Genomic DNA, 22,500 nt, shown 5'->3' with positions numbered 1-22,500 from the left:
ATAATAATAATGATGATGATGATGATGTTAAGAAGGAATCCACCAGAAGTTCGAGTGTTAAGTGGACGAAAACTTATTATTTGCATCGTATTGCAAACTTCTGTGCGACTGTTTTAAATATCTTATCAAAAGAAATCATTTCTGACAACACCAAACAAATTTTGAACTCCATATGAAACACCTAAAATTACGGGAGAAATGAAACTGATGATGAAAATTTACCTGTGTTTGCACAACTTCTTTGAACTTTGAATTTTATTTTCTCCAGTTCCTAAGGGAAATTATTTTTGGTCTTATTTCAGGCAATTGTTTATAGCTTTAGCTTTCAGAAAATACAAAAAGGATTTTCATATACATAACATTATTCTGGTACAAGATTTTTGTCCAATAAAAGCTGAAATTGCTCGATTTCCTATCGGATTTTGTCTTACGAGTGCCTGCCTGTAAAAATCAGACAAATTCTTAATTTCGCGGCAATGGTCGAAAATTCGATTTCGCTCATTTTCCTATGGTAGATAGGCTAGGGCATGACTAAAACTACTGGATAGTTTTTTGGCAAAATGTCCTTTATTTCAAAGAAATATGCAAATGACCAAACTTCGTTAAAATCGTCATTTGACGCACCATTTTATTAAACAAGTTTGAGAGCCTCGCATGCAAAACCACATCATTCTTCCGTCTTTAAAACACTCAAATATCAAATACCTCGGAGATCCAGGGGCCGTTACTGGGAGCGGTGAAAAGTCTAAACGGGTGAGAAAAAAGTTCGGGCGAAGACCCGTTTAGACTTTTTCCCCGCCCCCACTAACTGCCTCTGGGTCTCCGAGAATGACGTCTATCATGATTGTCTTGAATTGACTCTATGTAGGTAGGTACGAGTTAAGCGTTACAGCATTTACGCAGGGCGTGTAGGTAGCAGTTGTCTGGTAAAAGATGACAACACGGGCAACTATTCATTCGTTTCATTGCTTAATTTAATCTCTTCCTACTCAACAAGATTGTGTGCTCCCTGTGGGTCCAAGCCTTACGGAGCCTTACTTATTTGGATAGAAATTTTCCTACCCCTGCCCTCTAAAATGGGATGACAGCATTGCGTGACGAACAAAGAAGGAACCGCTGCAAGCAAGGATTCAAGCAGCAATAGATCAAACGATGATCGAACGTAATATTTTGGTGTAGCGCAAAGCAAGCAACTATCTACAAATCACTTAGCCGTTTTTGACTTAGATGCAGTGGTGATCATATGTGTCGAAAGAGGGTCATAGAAAACAGAAAGAGGGTCATGGTATTCGACCATTAGATAAGTTGAGAGTTGGCGATGTACATCGGACGTTGTGTAAACAAAAGCAAACTTCTGCTTTATGTGCGACGAATGGTGACAGAAACACGTCAAATCGGCTTTTGGACCTGCCTTTTACAGCAAATAAGGTTAGAACATTTCGAAATTATCAGCTCTGTGTGTATTTCGACTTAAGATAGCTCAAGAGATGTGGCGCTTGCTAAAATATATGTCTAACCCGTAAATTGAAATTTGACGACGGATAGTCAAATATCTGCACTTATAACGTACTTTGAAAAGCTCTCGCGTCGCTCACAATCATTTGCCCAAAGAAATTTTTACAGGAATCTGTAGACCATCCTTATGCGATTCAACCACCAGAAGCTTAATCCATTTGAAGGTTTTGCACATGGCGAAAATAAATTATTTTTACGAAGTACTTTTAAGTGAATGAAATACATGTCTTCGAAATTTAATTATTTTGCACCCAACAAAAACCGCAACATTCCCTAAAATCAACCCAGTACACAATTAAACATTGCACAAAAATATTTGAGTGTTTTAAAGACGGAAGAATGATGTGATTTTGCATGCGAGGCTCTCAAACTTGTTTAATAAAATGGTGCGTCAAATGACGATTCTAACGGTATTTGGTAATTTGCATATTTCTTTGAAATAAAAGGATATTTTGCCAAAAAAAAACTGTCCAGTAGTTTTTGTCATGCCCTAGCCTATCTACCATAGGAATATGAGCGAAATTAAATTTTTGACCATCGCTGAGTTATTTTCCCTGTTTATGGACGGGGACTCTTAATTAGTCTAATGTTCTTATTAGACTTCTCGTGTTATCCTATGGTAGACTTTACAAGAGAAATTTCGTCAGATAAAGATAATTATTTTGGGAAACTCGGTAAATCTATGATACCCACTCGACTTTGTTTGGTGTAAATATGATCCTGCTGAACATTCCTCGCCATTCCAAAATCTGTCACCTTGCATTTCTCTCCTTCACCAACAAGAACATTTCTGGCCGCCAAGTCACGATGGATTATCTGAAAGAAACATATTATGGCTAACATTTTTATTGATGGTTATTTCACCTGTTGACATCACATTGGCTTAACTGCGCAGCATAACAATTGATTTGTTAGTTCAAAGTTGGACTGCTGAATAATAAGTCTCACAATGACATGTTTTTCTGAATGGGATCTTGGCGAAGAAAGGGCTTTCCACTGGAATGATCTGTTTTCGCCTTTTGTTAGAAGTGACTGGATTTGCCATTATTATAGATGTTCACCTTTCTTGACGACAAATAAGCCATCCCGTCAGCTATCTGCCATGCAAACCTCATCAACTGCTTTGAAGTTAGATTGGTTTTCGGCTTTCTATCCGGGTTGTTAAAGTACGTGTCACTGAGCCCACGACTCTTCCTCAAATAACCCAGCAGATCACCGTACGGCACATACTCAATAAGGACCAGTAACGGGTCTAAAAGAAAGGAAATACAGCTATCATGTGAAGTAAAAGAACACGATCAATCAATTAACGAATAGAGGAATTACATAGCAGCTATGTGAGGTTAAAAACTAACAACAACTAGACACGATAAATATTCAGTGGGCGAGTCCTGTTTATTTATTTTAAATGTAAATGTGATATTATTTTAAAAGCATTTTTCTCACCCGACTCAGTAACACATCCCATCAGCTTGATCACGTGTGGATGAGGCTTCAGGTTTTTCATCACCTCAAGTTCTGACAGCAAGTCCACCCTGTCGGAATCAGGAGCGTTGTCTATTTGAGGCAAATTAATTAAGAATAAAATTTCAGCACCTCTGAAAATATTGATCCGTCCATCCGTAAAAAAATAGTAAAATTTAATACAGCAGTCTCAAACAGTGACACAATTAAATGTGGAGTTCCGCTGGGATCAGTGTTAGGACCAATACTATTATTTATATAAATGATATTTTCAGAAACTCAGATTTATTTCAATATATGCTATTTGCAGACAATACATATTTAATCTTCCAACACAAAAACCTTAATCAAATGCTACAAATAGCCAATCAAGAGATCACCAAAGTATTACAATGATTAGCTCACAACAAACCAACGCTGAATGTTAGTAAAGCAAATTTTATGACATTTAAAACTAGAAGGAAAAAAAATTAACACGCCAGTAACAATCACAATCAACAATAAAAAAAAATTGAGCAGGTTAAATGGACAAAATTTCTTGAAATTAGAATTGATGAACAAATGACATGGAAGACTCATATCAATTACATAACTAATAAGATATCAGTTATCAGGTATCATAGCGAAAATGGATTGATCGATTAGCGTCAATGATGAAAAGAAAAAACCTGAGGATCCCATAAGGCTTTAATGAGAAGCTTGAAAGATAAGTTTCCATAACCTTTCAACATTTTCACAGCCACTGTTATGACCTCTTGGTTATCATTTATGTTCTTGACTGTTGCCTTAGCAACTTGGGAGAAAGCCCCTTTTCCGACATTTTTAATGATATCGACTTGGTGTCGACTGATCTCCCAGCTTCTTGTTGATGGATGAAGCGGCATGTAATCTCCAACACTATTAGGGATCTCGTAGGTTATGCTGGTAGCGTCACTTGTCTCTGTGAACTGAAATTCTAATTCCTGGTGGTCAACAGTGCTCTTGAAGAAAACAGAAAATAAGTCAGGATTTTAACCGATTAAAAGAACTTTATAAACGTGAGAGGAACTGAGGCAGGTGTACACAAATGACGCGAGGACGTTATCGTTTGATTTCTAAGATTGGAAAAGCTATCCCTAGATATGTTCCAAACTGTTGTTGCCAGTATTTTTGTATTGCACAATGTCATCAAAACGACTTCTTCCTCGATTCTATATACTGGAAGACAAACTGAAAGAATGACTTACCATGGGAATAGAATCTGCTTGTGATGACAAGCTGCTGACGCTGGAATTTAGAAAACACGAATTTATTTTGAACTCTCTGAAATAAGAAGTGGTGCAAACAATCATGGCTAGCTGTTGCTTTCTAAAACAGTCCTTTAATTAAATCTTTTTTCCTGAGACAGAGGGTATACTTAGCTCTTATTAACCGAGTAGGAGGTCTCTATGGGAGAATCTTAACCGAGGTCGTGAGTACAGACCGACCAAGCTTGGTTAATAAGATGCTTATTATATGGCAAGCAAGAACAATTTAATTCGTTTAATGTAACTGGTTTGTGCTAGCTGACATTTTGCTTACGAAAGGCGATGATCTGAAATTAATTCTGCGAAAGTGTGCTCGTCCTCTTTACTTTTTTTTTCTCATCAGGCTTTTTGGTACTTCCGTGTAAACGAATATTTTTAGAAGAAAATAGCCAATATTTTTGTATTTTAGTCTGCAGCTTTTTTTACCACAAAACATTACCGGTCTAGATGTCGGTCTAGATGGGAAAAGCTAGACCGCTTTCAATATCGATTTCAGCCAATCAAATTCGTGAATTCGGTAGTTCCCAGTTCTTGTGAGACACAGCCGTATAATAATAAGAATATCAGAGATTATCTGAAACCAAGTTTTGGCTGTTGTACTCACCGTTTTTCTTGCCTAAGAACACCTGTAAAAAAGAAGAAATTGTTATAAAAACAGGGAAACAAATTGAATAAAAAGTATTATTCAGAGCTTTTTGCATGTCTTTCAGCGCCTTAAAAAATTCCTTTGAAAGGAAGGAATATTTAATGTAGCGTTTAAAACGACTATTTGTGAGTCAGAGGTTAGCAAAGATTTCTGTTGGGTTTGTGCCCAAGGTTTCTCCGTTTTTTCTCTCTCTCGTACAAAGAGTAGGAAAAACTACCATTTAAATATCGACGTTTAGTTATGTAAATGAAAAGCCTCGAACAGATGAAAGAAACAAGTAGATCATTCATTCCTTCATTTGAGTTACTCTATCCATAGGCTTGTATAGAACAGGTATACTTGGTTTCTACCGTAGGGTGCGTCATTTTCCATGGAAGGTATAGGAAAGGGTCACCTCGTTCTTCATAAATGTTCTATAAAAGTTCTATACGGGGTAAGGGTAAAATATAGGGAAGCTCCACCTCTGGGTGGAGCTTCCCCATATATTATGTTATTGAACTCGCATGAGATCCGTGGTGGGAAAACACTTGTCGAGTTCCTTTATTCGCAAGTCGAAACTTGAAAAAAGAAGAACAGGACAAAGAATTCCCAATTACGAACCGACTGAGTTAGTTCAGTAAAGCATTTATTATAATGACTCTTTTAAAACTCTGCCAACGAATTGATGTGTCCCTGTGATCCGATCTCGGCAAAAGCGCGAGCGAAAGTTAAGCATTTTCTTCACGTATTTCAGGTCGCTTCTCGTTAAAATTGTCCGCCAAATATGGAACGAAAAAAAGGATTTCCACTTAACAACAAACTGTTTTATGTTTCTGGTATGTTTTTAAATTGGAATTCACAGAAACTATTTCTTGAGCGAATCATCTTATCGGTCGGCATTAAAAAATTTGGATCGCTGTGGGAATCAATCAGAATTCTCCTTTTCACCTTGGACCAGTTTGCCACATAATAAAATAATCTAATGAGTACCCCCTTGGAGGAGAGGGAAAACTCAGCAAGGAAAGTCTTTGGCAGACTGGGAATCAAGTAGAACTAGTAGATAGTGATAGTAGGCAGGAAAGCCAAGGCAAAGCAGTCAATCTTAACAAGAGTAACTGTCAATGAGGAAAAGAGGGAAGTTATATGTACCCCTTGTGTATTATGTCACAGAGGGAAACTCCATTGGTCGGTCTTAGGAATACAGACAGGAGAAAATGATGACGCCCATGACCTAACCTGTTTGTTAATTTCCTCATCAAAAAATTAAGCAGAAAATATTGTTACTTGGAAAAGAATCTCCACAAATTAAGCGTTTACCATCGGCCCGTGAAATAGAAGCCCAGTTAAGGAGAGGGAATTAAGGGCAGAAGACAAGTTGTTTATCAGAGCAATTTGTTCCCTATGAATTATGAGATTTTTACAGAAATTCTTCATCAAATGATGTGAAGACCCTCGAGTGGTGAGTTCGTAAATAACCAGATCCGACCCTTTTATTTGAGGAAATATTGCAATGTAACTTGCGAGTTCTGCAAAATCCCATGAAGAATGCCCTATATATAGCATTTAGAGCTTCTATTTTTTTTGAGGGGGGTTGTCCTCACCGCCCTTCAGAGCTTACGCCTTTGACGTTCGCAAAGCTTGCCTTGTCTCTGACGAAAGCCTGGCTACGACCCGTCAGAGCATGCGTATGAAGTAAATGGAAAGTACCTGGTCCTTGACGTATTCTCCAGTGGATAACACTAATAACAAGTATGATTATCACCAATAGGATTATGACGCTGAGATAAACAGCATGAAGAATCTCCAATTCTTTGTCGCATCTCACAACTGTGGGTGATAACATTTATAATAAAGTTTAGAAATTCAATAACAGTCTTACCAAAACAACCTTGTCAAACAAAGTAGTCTACAGACGTTTACCTATTTGATCCTGGTTTGCAGTTGACTTTGTGGAGCCTGAAATAAAAATAAAACGGACCTAAATTAGCCCTGGAAAAATGTGTCCAAGTTGGAGGAACAGTTATTGAAGACAACAGTAACCACAATTCGCTGAGGGCGATCCAAGGCATTACAACTTTAAAACCAATGTTAATCAATTGCCTGGGAAGTTTTGCTCACTTGTTTTTAATGAGAAACAGGAAAATCAGAAAGAAAGAACCAGTTGAATAAATAGCCCCTAAGAGAATAATAATTTTGGCATAGCTTTACCTCCTAAAACTCTGATTCTCTTTATGTATTGCTGTGCTTTCAAACTTTCTCCATATTTGTTGGTTGCAGTCACCAGTAAGTCATACTTCTGCCCTTTTTTGAGTGTGACGACGTACGCATGAATAGAGACATCATAAATGACCTCAATCTTTCTCCAGTCTCCTACGGTATCGTTACTGGTAACGTTTCGAATATACACAGTGTATTGTGTGATGTCCGCTCCATTGCTGCTTGGCATTGTCCATTTTAAGGTCACTTCATCACTTTGCACCTCTGCAGGGACATCTATGATTTGTGGTGTTCCGGGAATGCCTGATTGATAATAATTTTCATAGAAGTGATCCCTATTATTTTGATCAATGAATTCCACGAGTTCTTATGTCTATTCTGGGCGATATAATAATCCTAACAATGAACAACATGGTAATAAGATTATCGTTTATTTGGTGAAACTTAGTGAAAGCTGCCCCCTGGAGATCTTACCTTTCATCTTTGTTGTGATTGTCTTTTGGGCACCTGTTCCTTCAAAGACCACATTTCTGGCAAACACCTTTACATTGTACTCGGTATATCGCTCCAAATCTCCAACGGACAGACTGGTTATTCCAGGGTCAGTAATATTGACATTCTTTATCTCAGAGCTACCCTTTATTATGACCACTCGGTATGCTGTGATAGGACTCCCTCCATCATCAACTGGTGCAGTCCATTTTACTGTCAGTGAAGTGGCTTGAATGTCTGAAGCCGAAGATATGATGACCGGGGATCCTGGTTGTTCTATAAATAAATAAAGGAAACAAAAGCGTCTTTTTCACCTAACTGACAGTTTGTCACCTCTTTCAATTTGGACATGCAGGATAATTTAGGGATAAAAGTCCACCTTTCTAAATCTTCCAATCTTGAATATTCAGAAATGCATTTTTACTCACGCCAAGTTTATATCACATTTTAAAAAGTTTTAGAAATCGAAACGGCAGCCTTTGTAACTTTCTACAAAAATATTTGTTTGTTCATTAACATATAATTGACAAAAAGGAAGACTGTTCTTCAGCTAACACCAATGGCATTATATGTATTTGTCAATATGTTGGCACATACCTATCTGTAGCAAAGTAATGGAAGTCGCGTTTAAAGGATCAAGGCCATTGTAAGCCACACACTTGTATTCACCAAAATCTTGATCATCAGTTATTGTCGCCTTCACTGTGCTTTCTTTAGCTGTGACTTTGTTTAGTTCACTTCCATCAGGTTTGTACCAGGTGAGTGTTGGTGTAGGAACACCATCTGACACACACTTCAACGTTACTGTTTGACCAATCCAAGACTTGGCAGCTGATGAACTAACACTTAGTATTTTCGCTGGATCTGTAAAAAAGATAAGAAAGGAAATAGTTTGAATTTTGCTTTAAGACAGTGCAAACAAAAAAAATATGAAATGATCAATAGCAAATCCCTTTCTGATTTGTTTAGCTTGTATTCTACGTCCTAAAACCAACAGAAACTAAACAAAAATTCCGCCTTAGTTTCTTTCGCAAGTAAAACTATGAATTTTTTTCTAGTAATTCAGACTCACAACGAACCACCAAGATCTCTTGGTGAGTTTTTGTTCCTGCTGAGTTGTTAGCTGTACATGTATACAGTCCATCATCTGTCCTCTTTATTTGGTCGAAGTTCAAATACGCTGTTTTCCTCCCGGAACTTTTGGTTTGTCCATTTCGTATCCATGATATTTCAGGGTCTGGTTTTCCAGTCGCTGTACAACTGATATTGACTGAAGATCCCTCAATGTAACTTCCGTTTATTGACGGTGGGCTGATAACAGGCATCTCTGCAATAAGTTGAAATTCTTGAGCAGTGTAAATCAAAGGCTCCTTCGAGCTACCTCATGGTATGTGGTAATTATTCTACGAAGTGCTATCCTTTGCCTCTTTTGGAACTAAGAAGTGTTCCATTTGTAAGGTGTTTAGTTGAAAAGTGCATCACGTTAATAAGCAGCCATTAGTTGAGCATGTTTATAGAAATAAGGTCTTCATCTAATACATATAACATTTTGACAGGAAACACTGGTAATCCTTTTAGTGTCTTTTTCTCTGTCTGGATTATGAACATCAGCAGTGCAAACATTGTTTTGACAATTTGTGATAATTTCATTAGTTTGCACATCAGCACTGGATGTGTAAGGGTTTTGAACAAACTCACCCCACTCTTCATGGGTTGCGAAGTGATGCCATCTATCCATGCATTTTGCTCTTTTATGCCTTCAGTTTTAAATAATTCACTAGTGTCTACAAGATATTTGGCTACATTTAATACTTTCTTAGGTCTGACATTCTGAAACTGATAGTGATGCTTGTAACCAAGTCGCCTTTTAAGTTTTATTGGAATGGTCTGTGATTCGCTTCTTGGCCTTGGGAGACAATGAACAGTTGAATTTACATCACTTGGCACATTGACAATGTTTCCATGAAAAGACAATTGACCACCCCTAGGTAGTTCACTGATTTGTATAAAAGGTATACGAGGTAATATTAGTCGCTCTTCTAGTGATGTGAAATTCAAGACATTAGGCTTATAAGGAAAACCCATCTTATTGGCTTTAGAACAGCGGGGTAACCTGCCTTGTTTTAGACCTTTTTTACTACAAGTTAGACAATTGCTTTTTTAGACCTTTTTTAGACTTTTTTTTATTGCAAGTCATGCAGATCCATTCAGTGGCATTGACACTTTTAAAACCAGTAAGACAGGACTCAACAATGTCTAGTGAACATGCCCTATATTTGTTTGGATAACTTTTCACTACAGAGCATTTGAACCACAATTGGTCACAACAAGTGCATACATATTCTGGGCCACAATGCAATGTTCGTGTAAAACAAATTTATCATAGAAATTACATCGCACTTATTTTCTTTTGGCTGCAACTCATGACTGCTACATGTTAGTTGCGATACACTTGCCAGAGCCTCAGTCTTTTGTCTTTTTCTTACCAACTGTTTGGTTATTTCCCTTATGTGTTGCAGGTTTTCTGCTTTTCGTTTTCTGAAGGAGCGCTGCTCAATTTCTCTGACATGTTCTGGGTTCAATTTTGTCCTTTTAGCAGCCTGGTGTTTCTTGTTCCTAGATGTTTCGCCATTAATGTTGCAGCCTTGTACTCGTTTTTGATTCTCATATATTCTAAAGTTATCATCAGCTCTTCTGTCTTTCATGTATTCTGTCATGTATTTTCTTCTGTAAGCTTTACGTTTTTCACTGTTATTAACTGGTTTGTTTTCATCTGCATTTTTTGTTTGTTTGCTGTTGTCTCTTATCTTCATTGTTCTGTTTTCTACTATGGAAACATGATGAAATTCATCTCATTGTAAATGTTTAGGGCATTTGTAACATTCACTGGTTCAACAACAGAAACTGGAGAAAAAGTTGGATTTGATTCAGCAATATGAATTGATAAATTAAGACAATTGGCAACAGCTTGAATTATGATAGCATCAGCCCATGTTCCTTGACATGACATTCTTTCCAAATAACCTTGCCAAGAATGCTCAGCTTTACTCTCTATAAATTGTTCAGGGTGATTCACTACATACTGAATGCCAACACTGCGCACATAGAAATGACTATTAGGATTTCCATAGAGTTGATGTGATACAGCCCTAAAAAAGCAATCACCACCTCCTCCAACATCAAGTGCAGTTCTGCCTAGCTGAGACAATCTGAATTTTAATAAACAGACAGAATTTGTGGGTGGTATAAAAGGTACTGATTTGCAATACTCATTTGCAGGACCAGGATTTGACTCCACATCTCCACTCAATGATATGATTCTGCTCAAAAAATGATACGTTTTCATTTGGAGCTGCCTTAATTTTCTGAAAATATTACTTTCAGCTATCATACAAAACAAAGGCAAGTTTTTATGCTTTGGAGTCCTTGTTCGAAAAATACACAAGCTTAAACTTTGTCTTATAAAATACTTCTTGAAGAAAATCATGAATTTTGAACTTCTATATCGCTCTAAGAAATGACAACGATGGTATCCACACAACATAGCCTTCAGCTTAGACGATTTCGGGCCATTAAGTTCTTTATGTATAATTTCACCGACATTTAGAAAATCTGGTAACCATTTTGTAAGAAATTCTGGAGGGTTCTCTTTCACGTGTCATTCTAAACTGAGGATGGGAGACAATGGTACTGTAGCTCTAGAATTCCGTACATTTACATTTTTTCTGCATTTCTGTACTGACAATTACTTGCAATTGACAACTGAACTGGTATATTATTTTGATTTTCAAACTGCTCGGGTATTGTAGGATTACCTTCGATAATCATTTGCTCCTGACCTTGGTGTATTTCAGGTGGCATTCAGGTAACAGATCATCTGTTTGGCATTTGTTTGTTGTTTGATATTTTGTATTTGTTATGGTATTTGTTATTTGGCGTATAATTTATTGTATTTAGCATTTGTTTGGCAGCTGTGTTCAATCGCTACAGTATGGGGCCCAGTTCTCGGCCACAAAAAACGTAACCTTGTATTTCTTACCTTGGAATAGCCGTAAGGACTTAAAATTTCACGCACAACTAACTTCAGCATTCAGTTTACACATGTAGAGCTATCGACTGCTCAACGCTGTTTTCTCCCGAGTAATAACGAAAATGGAGGCTTCGTTCGTGGGCCCAGTTATCGGCCAGCAGGCCCAGTTCTCGGCCACAAAAGAGTGCACACGATTCCTCAGAATAAACAACGCTTTATTACCATTTTTTTGTTGTTAAATCACTTATAAGGCTTGTGTTTTGATATTTCGATCACAAATTATCCTTAAAGAGCTTTGTTTCATGTTAGAAAAGGAAGTTTTTTGCACACCTAGTTTTTCTCAGTCAAGCGAGGCTAAAAAAGAGTTGGGTTAAGTCAGAGCTCATAGTTTTCAGCATGCCACCCCATTACAGCCTTAATTTTACAACTGACTTGATACGAATACTCCACACAGAACTATGAGCGCTTTTAGTGTTGAAGGCGAACAGGGTGGCCGAGAATACGCAAATACCCAAAAGTACGAAAGAAATATTGAGGAGTGAATTTAGTTCAAAGAATTAAACAGGCCAGGAAAAGTTTACATTTAACAGATAGCTTTACCACTCTACGTCCTTTATGCCAAGAATTGGCTCATTTGGGCCTTCTAGACGGACAAAATATCAACTTGAATTAAACCCTGTAATTCTAGTAGCCGTAAACAAACACGTTTTCGGGGAAACCAAATTCACCTACCTTCGCGTCACCTCGACGTGCTCACAGAAAAACTTGGCAGGACGAAACAAAACTCGGCAGAACAGAAGACAAGGAATCAAGCTACCTTTTGAAGCAATTGCTTTTTATTCAGATTCATTTGTGGCGCGAAAAATAAACGCTGAACAAAAAGTGGCCGAGAACTGGGCCCCACACTGTATAGCTTATCACAGTTGTGGCATTTAAGTCCCAGCAAGAAGGAACTTGACCAAAGCTTCATCGATGTGCTTTGTCATGTGACATTTTCCGAACAGCTTCCTAGCGAATTGCGAAATATTAAAAGCGCATTTAATTTTAAATCATACATCCTGCGAGTATTTTTAGAAAATTCAAAATGCAATACAGTAGAAGGAGGGCAGCTTACCTTTTACCCCAGACCATAAAGCATTCATTCCGAATAGTTCGTTTTGTGCATTCTATTCCTCGTCGTCCAAATGTATCTTGGAGACATCGTAACTTTTAAGACTTTCAAAACCCATTTCTTTCGATTCGAGCTTTCTTGAGCACATTTCCTGTTCGTTTGTGAGGTCTTCAGAAATGTACTTTGATCAAAGATGGAGCGAAAGGAAGGAAAACTCGCCTTGCCTATTTTTGCGTCGGGCTCAACACAACAGACGTCATTTTGTAAACATGTACTGCCACCTTTGTCCCACCCCCTCCCCCCACATATATGAACATAAAAGAATGAGACGACTTTGTGGACAAAATCAAACCTAGTACGGGGGACAGGGGGAAACGTGTGTAATTCATGTTTAATGTGGAGTTAATGCATAAATTAATTGTCTAACGGGAATGGAGTGACGAATCCAACCATCACTATACCTCATGATATGAAGTACATACCATGAGGTAAAAATGGATAGCAAAATATTTCTATTGCCTACCATAAGGCAAGAAATAAATTTGTCAAATCAAGTAAAACTAATTTATTAAATTCCCCTCACGCTCTGTTCAAACTAACCATATCATGCACCCAGATTAATTCAAAGCCAGATCTGTCATCACCGCCGTATTATCCGTATCAAGCCAATCAAACATTGTAACTCATCAATGACATTAATCTAAATTGTCCTTTTACTCTCCTCACTGTCCAGAAAAATCAAAGGTCCACTCCTGAAGATGGTATACAGAAAACTAAAGGTTGGTTTCCATAAAATCGCTAGGGGCGTTACGATCGCTGAAGAAATGTTCAGGGATTGTTGCAATCTTATGGAAGCAACTCTTCAGCGATAGCGATCGTCGTGATTTTTACAGACCAGCAAATGATCCCGGGACCGCAAATAATCCCAGAACCAGAAATGATTACATTTGGTGTTTAATTAACCACATAGAGACACTTCTTACTCTTCTTACGTACGTGCGAATTTCGGAGATTATGAAACATTTGTCATTAATTAACTTAACTGAAATTAGATTATCCTTCACCATTCGGTCTCCCAAAATAATATTAGATAATAATGATAATATCAGGTCTATGCTGATGTACAGTGTGTTTTGCGATGATTGCTTAACAGAGTCCGTTCAGCGCAAAAAGAAAAGGCTAAACAAAACTGATAAAGGGATTAGACTCCGAACATATTGGACCAAGACTGACTTAGTTGTACGGCCAAGATCGATTAAGAACAAAACACGACGTTTCAAAATTCATCTTTCTTTTTGTTCGAACTTGCAAGCGTCTGCACAACCATTCTGCTTGAATAAAGTTAAATATTATTGTCTTCTCTCGATGTAACTAACTTGTTCGTTGTTACTAATAAAAAGATATATCGAAAAAAAAAAGTAATTTTTCGACTTTTCTTTATCGTGGGGATATTGTACTTACAAAAATCTATTTCAGTTATTGTTTTTTGGCTGGACTATTAAATTTTATTAAGCGTTTTAGTTCATCAGTCGGTTCATATTTGGGCGCTATAATGATTCAAGTAACCGAAAATATATAGAGAGGATATTACTTGGCAGCAATTTTCAACCAATGCTCATTCTGAAAAGCTTAACGCCTTTGGTTTTGAAAGCGAAGCAAATGGCAACGTAACCAGAAATACTTTTCAGAAACGAATCAAGCTGTTCGTTGAAATATTTCCAAGATACTGTATTTCGAGAGTTGATTATAATATCTTATACTAATTTGGCGAAAAGTTTTTGTTATCTAATCTATCATCACCTGGTCTAGTAGTTCAGCATTCCGTTTTCAAAGTTGGAAACGGAGGCACGTGCTCATTCAAATTTAAAGCTTTAGTGTGCCCGCTTTTCTGATGCAAGAAGAAGCTCAACTAAACTTAGAAATGACCCTGGCAGTTTAAATCTATCCCTTTTGGATGAAAGATCTGGCATAGCCCAGCGGAAACCTTTCCAAAAATAGTAACGGGAGTTAGGCATTAGTCCTGTATTTCTGTTTCGTGACAAGGTGCGCGTGAAAATAGGCTTCTTTCGATGTATTAAAATTCAGCTCAATGGCGAGGCCTAGAGGCACAGAGAGGATAAATGACTGATAAACATGCTCATTTAATTTCCTTTGCTTGTGTCCTCTAGGCCTCGCTCCCAAGTTGAATTTTAATTTATTGAAAACAGTCTATTCATCTGCATGCTTAGATACCTAGTTCGTGCAGACAAAACTCAAAGAAATGTATGGGAGCTAAAGAGATTTATCTTTACGCATATAAAGCAAAGTGTTGGGTAAATGTGAAAAGCTTATAAAACCAAGCTATCTTTGTACTTACCTTAGCTCTTGGCGGCGGATTTAAGATATATGACTTAAAAAAAATTCAACGACTAAAATACTCCCCAAAATAACACTAAGTTGTCAATTTCGCCCGGCATACAGAGACACGTACGAGTTATTCCGCGACGATTCCCAAAACGCTTTTATCACACAACAAAAACATGATTTCAATCTTAAAACAATTAATTCTTCGTCATACTAAAGTTTAAGCGTATGTTCTGCTCGTTGCGCGCTCGCGTGATCAGTCGACGCCGAAAAGAACTTTACTCAAGGACTGGGCCTGTCTCTTGGCCCAATTAATATAGGAAGGAAATATACTTTTGTTTACTTACCGACAACAATCAGTTGAACCGTATCATAAACTAATTGTCCATCAAGAATTTCCGGTGAAAGTTTGCAAGCATAGAACCTTTCATCTCCTTTCGCTATTGAGTTCAGTGTGAAAGTGGCCTGTCCAGGGCTGCTTCCATCCCAGTCTCCACTCACACGTCCACTGTATGGAGGATTCTTTATGGTAGTGATTATTTGGAGCCTGTCTATGGAAATCAGAACATCTTTAATGCTAACAGCACGATCGTGTTTTGTTCCCCACTCAACTCTGTCTATCTTTCCTCCCTGAAAAGCCCAAGTGAAGTTAACAGACGATCCAAGGACTCCAGTCAATTTGTTTCCATTAAAGGGCGAGTTAAATTGTAGTCCACACGCTGCACAAAGCAAAATAATTCTCGATGTTTGTTAGTGTCTCACAATGCATATAAACCATTAGAAATCAAATTAAAACTATACAAACCATTGATAACCGTACACGTTGAATTTCTAAGGACTTGTAGTGTCTTTTTATATTTGAATTGTGCAAATGTTTTGGAAAATGAAATGAAATTAAGAAGTAAGAAAGGTAAAATCGTGTTTGAACCTAGTGGCCTAAAAGGGCGACGTATACATGCAGTCTCCGCTTTGACTGATTTAGGGGAACGCGTCAGTACAGTAGCTGAGCAATCCGAAAAGGTCCATGAACATGCATGCCTTCATCCAATTCTTCCAATATGCTTCTATTACCCTCGTTTTTGATTAGTTTAACGCAACTTGTCTACGCTTATCACTAAAATCATTCGAAATACATTACATGCAACAAACAGATATCAAATAGCCTGAATCACTGAAACGTACCTACATGCGGAAGTATCGAAAACAGGATAAAATATAAGGCACAGCTTGACAAAACAACGCTTTCCGCCATCATCTGCCCGTAGAAAACTTTCAATTCTTTTGAATGCTTTGTTATTGCTACTCACGAAACGAAAGAAAGTTGTTTGTAACCGCTAAATAACAAATCCTGTAACGTCGCCATGTTTAATCAGTGCAATGCAATCACCTCACGCATAACGCTAAACCTATTGAGTCACGCAATACGGTTGTAATCCTTATTATGGTATGAGTCACGGATTTAGAAAACTATTTTCCTTTTGAACATCGTGTCATTATTTAGGGCAATTTATACATTATTTGACCAAGTAAGAAATTATAAACAGGCAATCATAAGTTGCAGTTCAATTTCCTTTCCAAACAAAAATTTTCTTTGGAAGTCGATTGAACGGAATAAGGGCAATGCTTGACGCATTGGGGAAGACCGGGTTGCTACTTTGTTCACTTGATGGAATTGTTTCAATATGTTTTGCTGTTATTATTTACAAAAGAAAGAGAGAAATGTGCTTTTAACGTTATGGGAAATACTGTTGTCATAACGATAGAAACTTCTAACTGATCATAACCCGCTTCAAAGTCTCTATGTTGAAAACAAGTTTTTATAGCTACTCGACTGAGGCAAAAGGCTAAAGGTAACGCCAAAAAAAATGTTTTACATGTTCGTCGAACTTGTGGCCCCGGAGAACCTTCGCTCGCTGAGCTATTTCCCCGCAAAACAGCCTTTTACTCAATGATATGGTGGAGAATGCTTTATTCCTCTGAGCTTCATTTACCTTCATCGTATAGCATGAGCAGGCAACGAAAAAACATCTGCTCTGATATTAAAAGAGCATTGCATGATTAACTGTCTCAAGAAATAAGTCCGAGATATAAAGTAATTTTTTGCCTTACGCTGGTTTAAAGCCTGAAAGTTTTATAAACCCATGGTTGCATATTTTGAAGCCTGACTTCTCCTTCAATAGTATGCTCAAGCTTAACATTGTATGCTAATGAGGCAAAAGGGAACACCGACGTCAGTACAAAACTCCCATATTTTGTAGGTCAGTAAAGAGGAAAACATCTACCAATTGTTTTGTTCAATTTGAACTAATTATTTCTGTTATCGCGTCATTAGGAGCAACATATTAGGGTGCAAAAAACTCATTTAAAGTGTTTAAAATTACAAACAAACATTAGGCCAGCGCAAAGGTAAGCTAAGGGGAAGGGGAATAGTATGTTAAACTTGGAATATAGATCATCTAGAACAAAATCACATTTTGGTGCATCTCGCTGTATATGCTCCATACAAATTCCTCATAAACAATAGCGTATTAAATGAAATAAAATCTCTTCTCTTTGAATGTGTATTGCATTAGTGGCTATACATTAGTTATATTTTTTCATTATATTAATTGGTGGTTGGCCATTACATTCGTGGGTGATACAAACGTACAAAGGACCTTTTATTTCAAAACTTGACAGCATATATTTTTATTAAGAGCACGAAACTAAAAAATAGCTTTTCCTTAATTCGACTTCGAGCCCAAGTCTCTCTACTGTAGCGTCAGTAACAACACAAGAAGAGTACACGATACTGTATTTACTTACGGACATACAAACTCTAATTAGTGAATCCAATACAAAAGTTCTACAAGCCTCTAAAATTGTTCGATCGTAATTGCATTCGCGGGAATAACCAGCTGACGTCCATAAAGCGAAAATTGCATTTCGTTATTAAGCAGATAAATCCAATGATCCCTTAGATGATGGTGTCAACTGGTGCGTCAAATGAACCCAAGAATCCACTCTGGGCAAGGATCCTTCGGTTCCTTTGATGCACCATGATCCGAGTGATCTTGGATTAATCTGTTTAGAAAACAAACGTGAAATCCGTTTCTGGATTTAAGAATCCATTCCTGGATTTTTCTAAAGAAAGGCACCCAAAATCTACTTTAGATCTACAGGTTTTGTTCTCTCGGTTAATAAGCTGCTGTTAGCTTTTAAAAAGTCCTCTTAAATTCAAATTCGCAGTCTTCAAAGTACACGTACCAGGACAAGCTCTCAGGTTTTGAAATATGGCTGCTTCTTTTCATCAGTGCTGAGCAGTGTACAGAACTGGCTGTTCAGCTTTGCTGTTACTTTTCTGTGCACGTGTCAGGATGGATACAGTTTCCAGGGAGACTGTTTCTTCATATAGCAATATTACATTGTAATGATGAGTTATATATAAACAATAGCCTCCATTTGGCGCGAAAATATGCTCCGATATTCGTCCGCGGACATTATTTGTTCCGAGAAGCGAACAGTTTTCCGAGAGCGTAGCTCGAGGAAAACTGTGAGCTTTGAGGAACAGATAATGTCCAAGGACAAATATCCAAGCATATTTTCAAAGTCAAATGGAGGCTATTGTGTTTATTATCCTTCAAATATTTTTCGCAACACGCGCAGTTTCGAAAATTGTGGAATATTTGACCATTATTCCACGAGCGCGCGTTGGATGTGAGATGGTAAATAGCCAACAAGCGCGAATGGAATAATTGTTTTATTCAATTCGGTGCATTTGTATACTTGTTTGTTTCTATACTTATAAAGCTTAATTTTATTTTATTTTAATTTTACAAAACGACCGGAAGTTGATGTGGCAAAAACAACAACAAGTGGGAAATCATATGACATGCGCGCCGTTTGTAAACTTAGTTGAATGAAAAATTTGAAAGCGAAGCAAGTGAGTTTGCTGAATGAAATTACAATCAAGTAGAATTCAAGGAACGTTTATCAAACGAAGGAGATACAACCTTGGTCAGAAAGTTTAAAAAGCGTTTAAGTTCGAGTCATGGAGAAGAGCCGAATAATTGTGCGCTTGCACATTGCCGTTGTAAGTGACTTGTAATAATGCTGCGGAAAACTTTGATCGCCACGTGACACAGACGTTGAGCCAAAATTATTCTCGACAAGACCTCTTTCGGGGTTCCTTTGCTTTGAAAGCCTTGGCATTTCGAACTGTATGTGTGGAGCTCATTGTTGGCCAGATTCAGAGTCAGGGACCGGCAGAAACTACCTTAGCGTCAGATTCATCTTCAGAGTCTCCAAGGACACCCTGATGGTTTTTCGTGGCTGGTAAAGAACCGGCCTTACTTCGGTTCAGCTCAAAACACTCAACTCCTTGAGGTGTTTTTCGCAAGGACAGAATTGTTGGCGCTAGCTGTCGTTGATTCTCTCGTCCACGTCTGCCAAAAAAGAGACCGAGATAAAACTAGATCATCTTCTGTAGCTGTGCGGGATTTTTGCTCTCGGCCGATCCGAGTTCGCCAAAGTCGAACAGTTTCTTAACCTGCTCATTAGAAATTGGTTTCTTACGGACTACGCCGGCAATGATGCTTGTTTTCCTGAAGCCTTTTACAAATGCTCTAATAATTTATTTGCCTGGTCAGAGATAATGGAAAACGTTTTGTCGTGCGGCGGCGTACGAAGGAAATGATCAATGCCGGCAATACGTGCCATCTTTCTTCCTCGCAGACGTGTAAAAACACTTCAAAGAAACATTCAGTTCCTCTTTCGACATTTCTTATACCGGTTTCTAACATTTGGTGCCCACCAGGACTAGCAAGCCATTCTGTATTAAGGAAAACATTGCTTCTGTTACATGATCTTCATGAATGCGTAAAATCTCGACGGTCATATTTAATTTTGCAACTTTTAATGGAAGCTTAACCTATACGTACCGTTAAATAATCTAATCTCGAACTTTGTAGCTTTTTTGTTGGGACGGCACTGTCCATAATTTCCTGTATTTCTTCCGTAGCAGGGGCGGGTCCAGAAAATTCAGAAAGAGGGGGCCGAGTCCCCCACCCTCCCCCCCGCCCCGGATGAAAACTTCACTTTTCAGGAGATGCAGCATACATGGTTGTGGGCGTATTCGTGATGTAAAGTAAAGTAACGTTAACGTTTCGGAAGATAGAATTAAAGAGCATTTTAAAAAACGATTTTCAAAGCAAAATCGTAGTGTTAGTGGTAGGCGAACTGTTAACAGAGTCATTGCATTTCATTTATACATCCAGTATTAATCGAAATAAATCACTGCAGTGGATTGATAAATGTCATCCTTCTCTGGTTTCGTTTGGCGTACTCGTCAACAACTGCATTATAATTTAAAGGTATGTCTTTGCGAATAAAGAGCAGCAACAGTGCATTTAGACGTTCTTCTCCCATGGTGCTGCTATAAGCAATGAAGAGTTGCTACGTTCGACAGTTGCACTTGTGGCTGGGGTGATCAACAGGAGGCGCAGAATTATGTGGACATTGCGGTAGAGGCTTGAGCTGCAGGCTTTCAATGTCTCTTGCAGTATCGGGGGTTTTACGGTAGCGTTGTTCCTAAAAATAAAAGCAAAAATTAACACATATTTCAAGACAAGGTATAATCGGTTTTTTCAGCTTATCACAGTTTCACTATAAACTTGGTAACCCATGTAGAGCATTAACGTAGAATAGCATACCAGAAAGCACTCCCACAGCTCCAGCTCCCGCGACGCACTGCTTGGGGACGGCAGATCAGGGTAATAATGCTGAATAAATTTCTCTTGAGAAGACTCGTTAAGCTGCTGTAAGTTGGCAGGTATCAGTAGCAGTCCAAGCAATGCCGCTTCTGATAGTCCATTAAAGCGGGTATTTGTTTGCTCCAACAAGTTGTCAAGGAAGGGAAGAAATATTGCCCGGCGAAAGTAGGCGACTGGTGTCCTGGCATTGGTGTTGTTTCTTAATGTCTGCCTACCACAAGTTCGAGGGATGCTTACCTTGACGTTTGCCTTCTTAGCCATCTTCTTGATCTTTTCATACACAGAACTTGCAAATGCTGTTTTAGCATTCTTGCGCATACCTTTCATCTGTTCCTTCACGTTAACATGTTTGTTGCCTCAATAACATCCAGTGTGGATCCCTGTAACGAGTTCTACAGTGAAACGTTCTAGAAGGGAAACGTTACTTATCGTAAAAACAACGAATGATAATCAAGCTTGCTCTTTAAAACTCACTTTCACCTGGCACAAGTAGAAACAACTGATCCATTTTTGAAACATCATCAGCAAAGTGTTATTGCTGTAATGATTGTAATCGTTTCTGTCAGAATTTTCTATCGAAAAAATTAACTCAGGATCATTACACTGAGTGCTTTAATATAAGCTAAAGTTTAATATTTTTTACTTCATTTGCCTTTTTGCTGGGGTGGACGATCACCAAACAAAGTCTCCAAGGCAGAGCTCGAACGTTGCCCGCCAACAGACAGATACACATCTAAAAAAAAAAAACGATTACGTTTAACTTAGGTCAAATAAGTAACGTACTCACCTGGTTCACGATGAAATGTAAACAGTGTCTTCTTTGCTTTCCTCGAAAACTTCAGAAAAATATTTCACTCTTCAGCAGTGCAGCAAGGGACACGGCGTGACAATATTCGTGTCCAGTGTTCCTCGTCATTTCAAACCGAAAGAAACGCATGTTACATTTGGCGTTAACAATTAGCGCGAATTTTAATTTTTGGGTTACGTTTGTTTGAATATTTGATAATATATTATATATTATATATTTAAAATATATTTTAAATAAGGAAAGCTCCGAAATTGAATAAAACTGAAACCTGATTATATAATTATAACAACACTCAAAGGGCGGTTAGAAGGGTTGGGGTAGTACAGAAACGTTTTGAAAATAGAAGGGAAAAAAGGGGGACCGCGGCCCCCTCGGCCCCTCCCCTAAATCCGCCTATGCGTAGATAGCTCACCGAATCTGCTTTTTCCCATCCATTTTTTTGCCGACGAAACTTGGCTTCCCGCGAAAAAGTTTATGCCGAGCGACATTTTTACCGCATCCATTTCCATATAACGTCAAACGTAGGTATACTGGATGGTAACCGAGATCCAGTGAACCAATCAGAAAGCTAGAATTGCATTATCTGAGGTTGAGAATTTAATAATCTCGGACATTCCCTGGGTTTAGCTGGGGAATATTAGGCCACGTGACGCGTTTAGACCAATCGCGCGCGAGCGAAAATATTTGATGAATTATAATTAAGCACTCTCTCTCTACGGGTTTACCGGCGCAATAAACCACGCGGGATGTTGGGAGAACACGAGAAAAGCTTGTAAATCACGAGCCGTTAGGCAAGTGATTTACAGGCTTTTCGAGTGTTCTCCCAACATCCCAAGAGTGGTCTATCGCTTTTATGAAA

At 38.1% G+C, this 22,500-nt stretch overlaps 1 protein-coding gene and 1 long non-coding RNA gene across 5 annotated transcripts in view; both read right to left on the bottom strand.

Annotated features, from left to right (window-relative positions):
• LOC149109395 (muscle, skeletal receptor tyrosine-protein kinase-like) overlaps positions 1-16,679 on the bottom strand; it is a 20,833-nt gene extending 4,154 nt beyond the window's left edge. Inside the window, exons 1-15 of one of the 4 annotated variants that reach the window (XM_089294282.1) lie at positions 16,266-16,679; positions 15,431-15,802; positions 8,672-8,926; positions 8,197-8,463; positions 7,582-7,875; positions 7,099-7,410; positions 6,811-6,846; positions 6,598-6,717; positions 4,870-4,891; positions 4,206-4,245; positions 3,701-3,959; positions 2,962-3,072; positions 2,577-2,767; positions 2,209-2,331; positions 17-271 (exon numbers count right to left, since the gene is read on the bottom strand). In XM_089294282.1, the coding sequence (XP_089150408.1) occupies positions 188-271; positions 2,209-2,331; positions 2,577-2,767; positions 2,962-3,072; positions 3,701-3,959; positions 4,206-4,245; positions 4,870-4,891; positions 6,598-6,717; positions 6,811-6,846; positions 7,099-7,410; positions 7,582-7,875; positions 8,197-8,463; positions 8,672-8,926; positions 15,431-15,802; positions 16,266-16,338 (2,559 nt within the window). In that variant the 5' untranslated portion in view covers positions 16,339-16,679 and the 3' untranslated portion in view covers positions 17-187. Of the gene's footprint in view, positions 1-16; positions 272-2,208; positions 2,332-2,576; positions 2,768-2,961; positions 3,073-3,700; positions 3,960-4,205; positions 4,246-4,375; positions 4,380-4,869; positions 4,892-6,558; positions 6,718-6,810; positions 6,847-7,098; positions 7,411-7,581; positions 7,876-8,196; positions 8,464-8,671; positions 8,927-15,430; positions 15,803-16,265 lie in introns of those variants that run through there. The other 3 variants (XM_089294283.1, XM_089294280.1, XM_089294281.1) reach the window with 3 other exon arrangements.
• Positions 16,680-19,960: 3,281 nt separating this feature from the next.
• Positions 19,961-21,422, bottom strand: LOC149109394 (uncharacterized). The gene is made up of 2 exons (XR_016208644.1): positions 21,071-21,422; positions 19,961-20,651 (listed from the first exon to the last, which is right to left on the bottom strand). It is a non-coding gene; the product is annotated as an uncharacterized LOC149109394 (long non-coding RNA).
• Positions 21,423-22,500: the final 1,078 nt, after the last annotated feature.

Source organism: Orbicella faveolata, unplaced genomic scaffold (genome assembly GCF_042242905.1).
Source record: "Orbicella faveolata isolate gen_17 unplaced genomic scaffold, um_ofav_v1 contig_25, whole genome shotgun sequence".
In the NCBI taxonomy this organism is placed as follows: Eukaryota; Metazoa; Cnidaria; class Anthozoa; order Scleractinia; family Merulinidae; genus Orbicella; species Orbicella faveolata.
The sequence above is the reverse complement of the archived record's forward strand: the minus strand, read 5'-3'. Positions and strand labels throughout refer to the sequence as shown.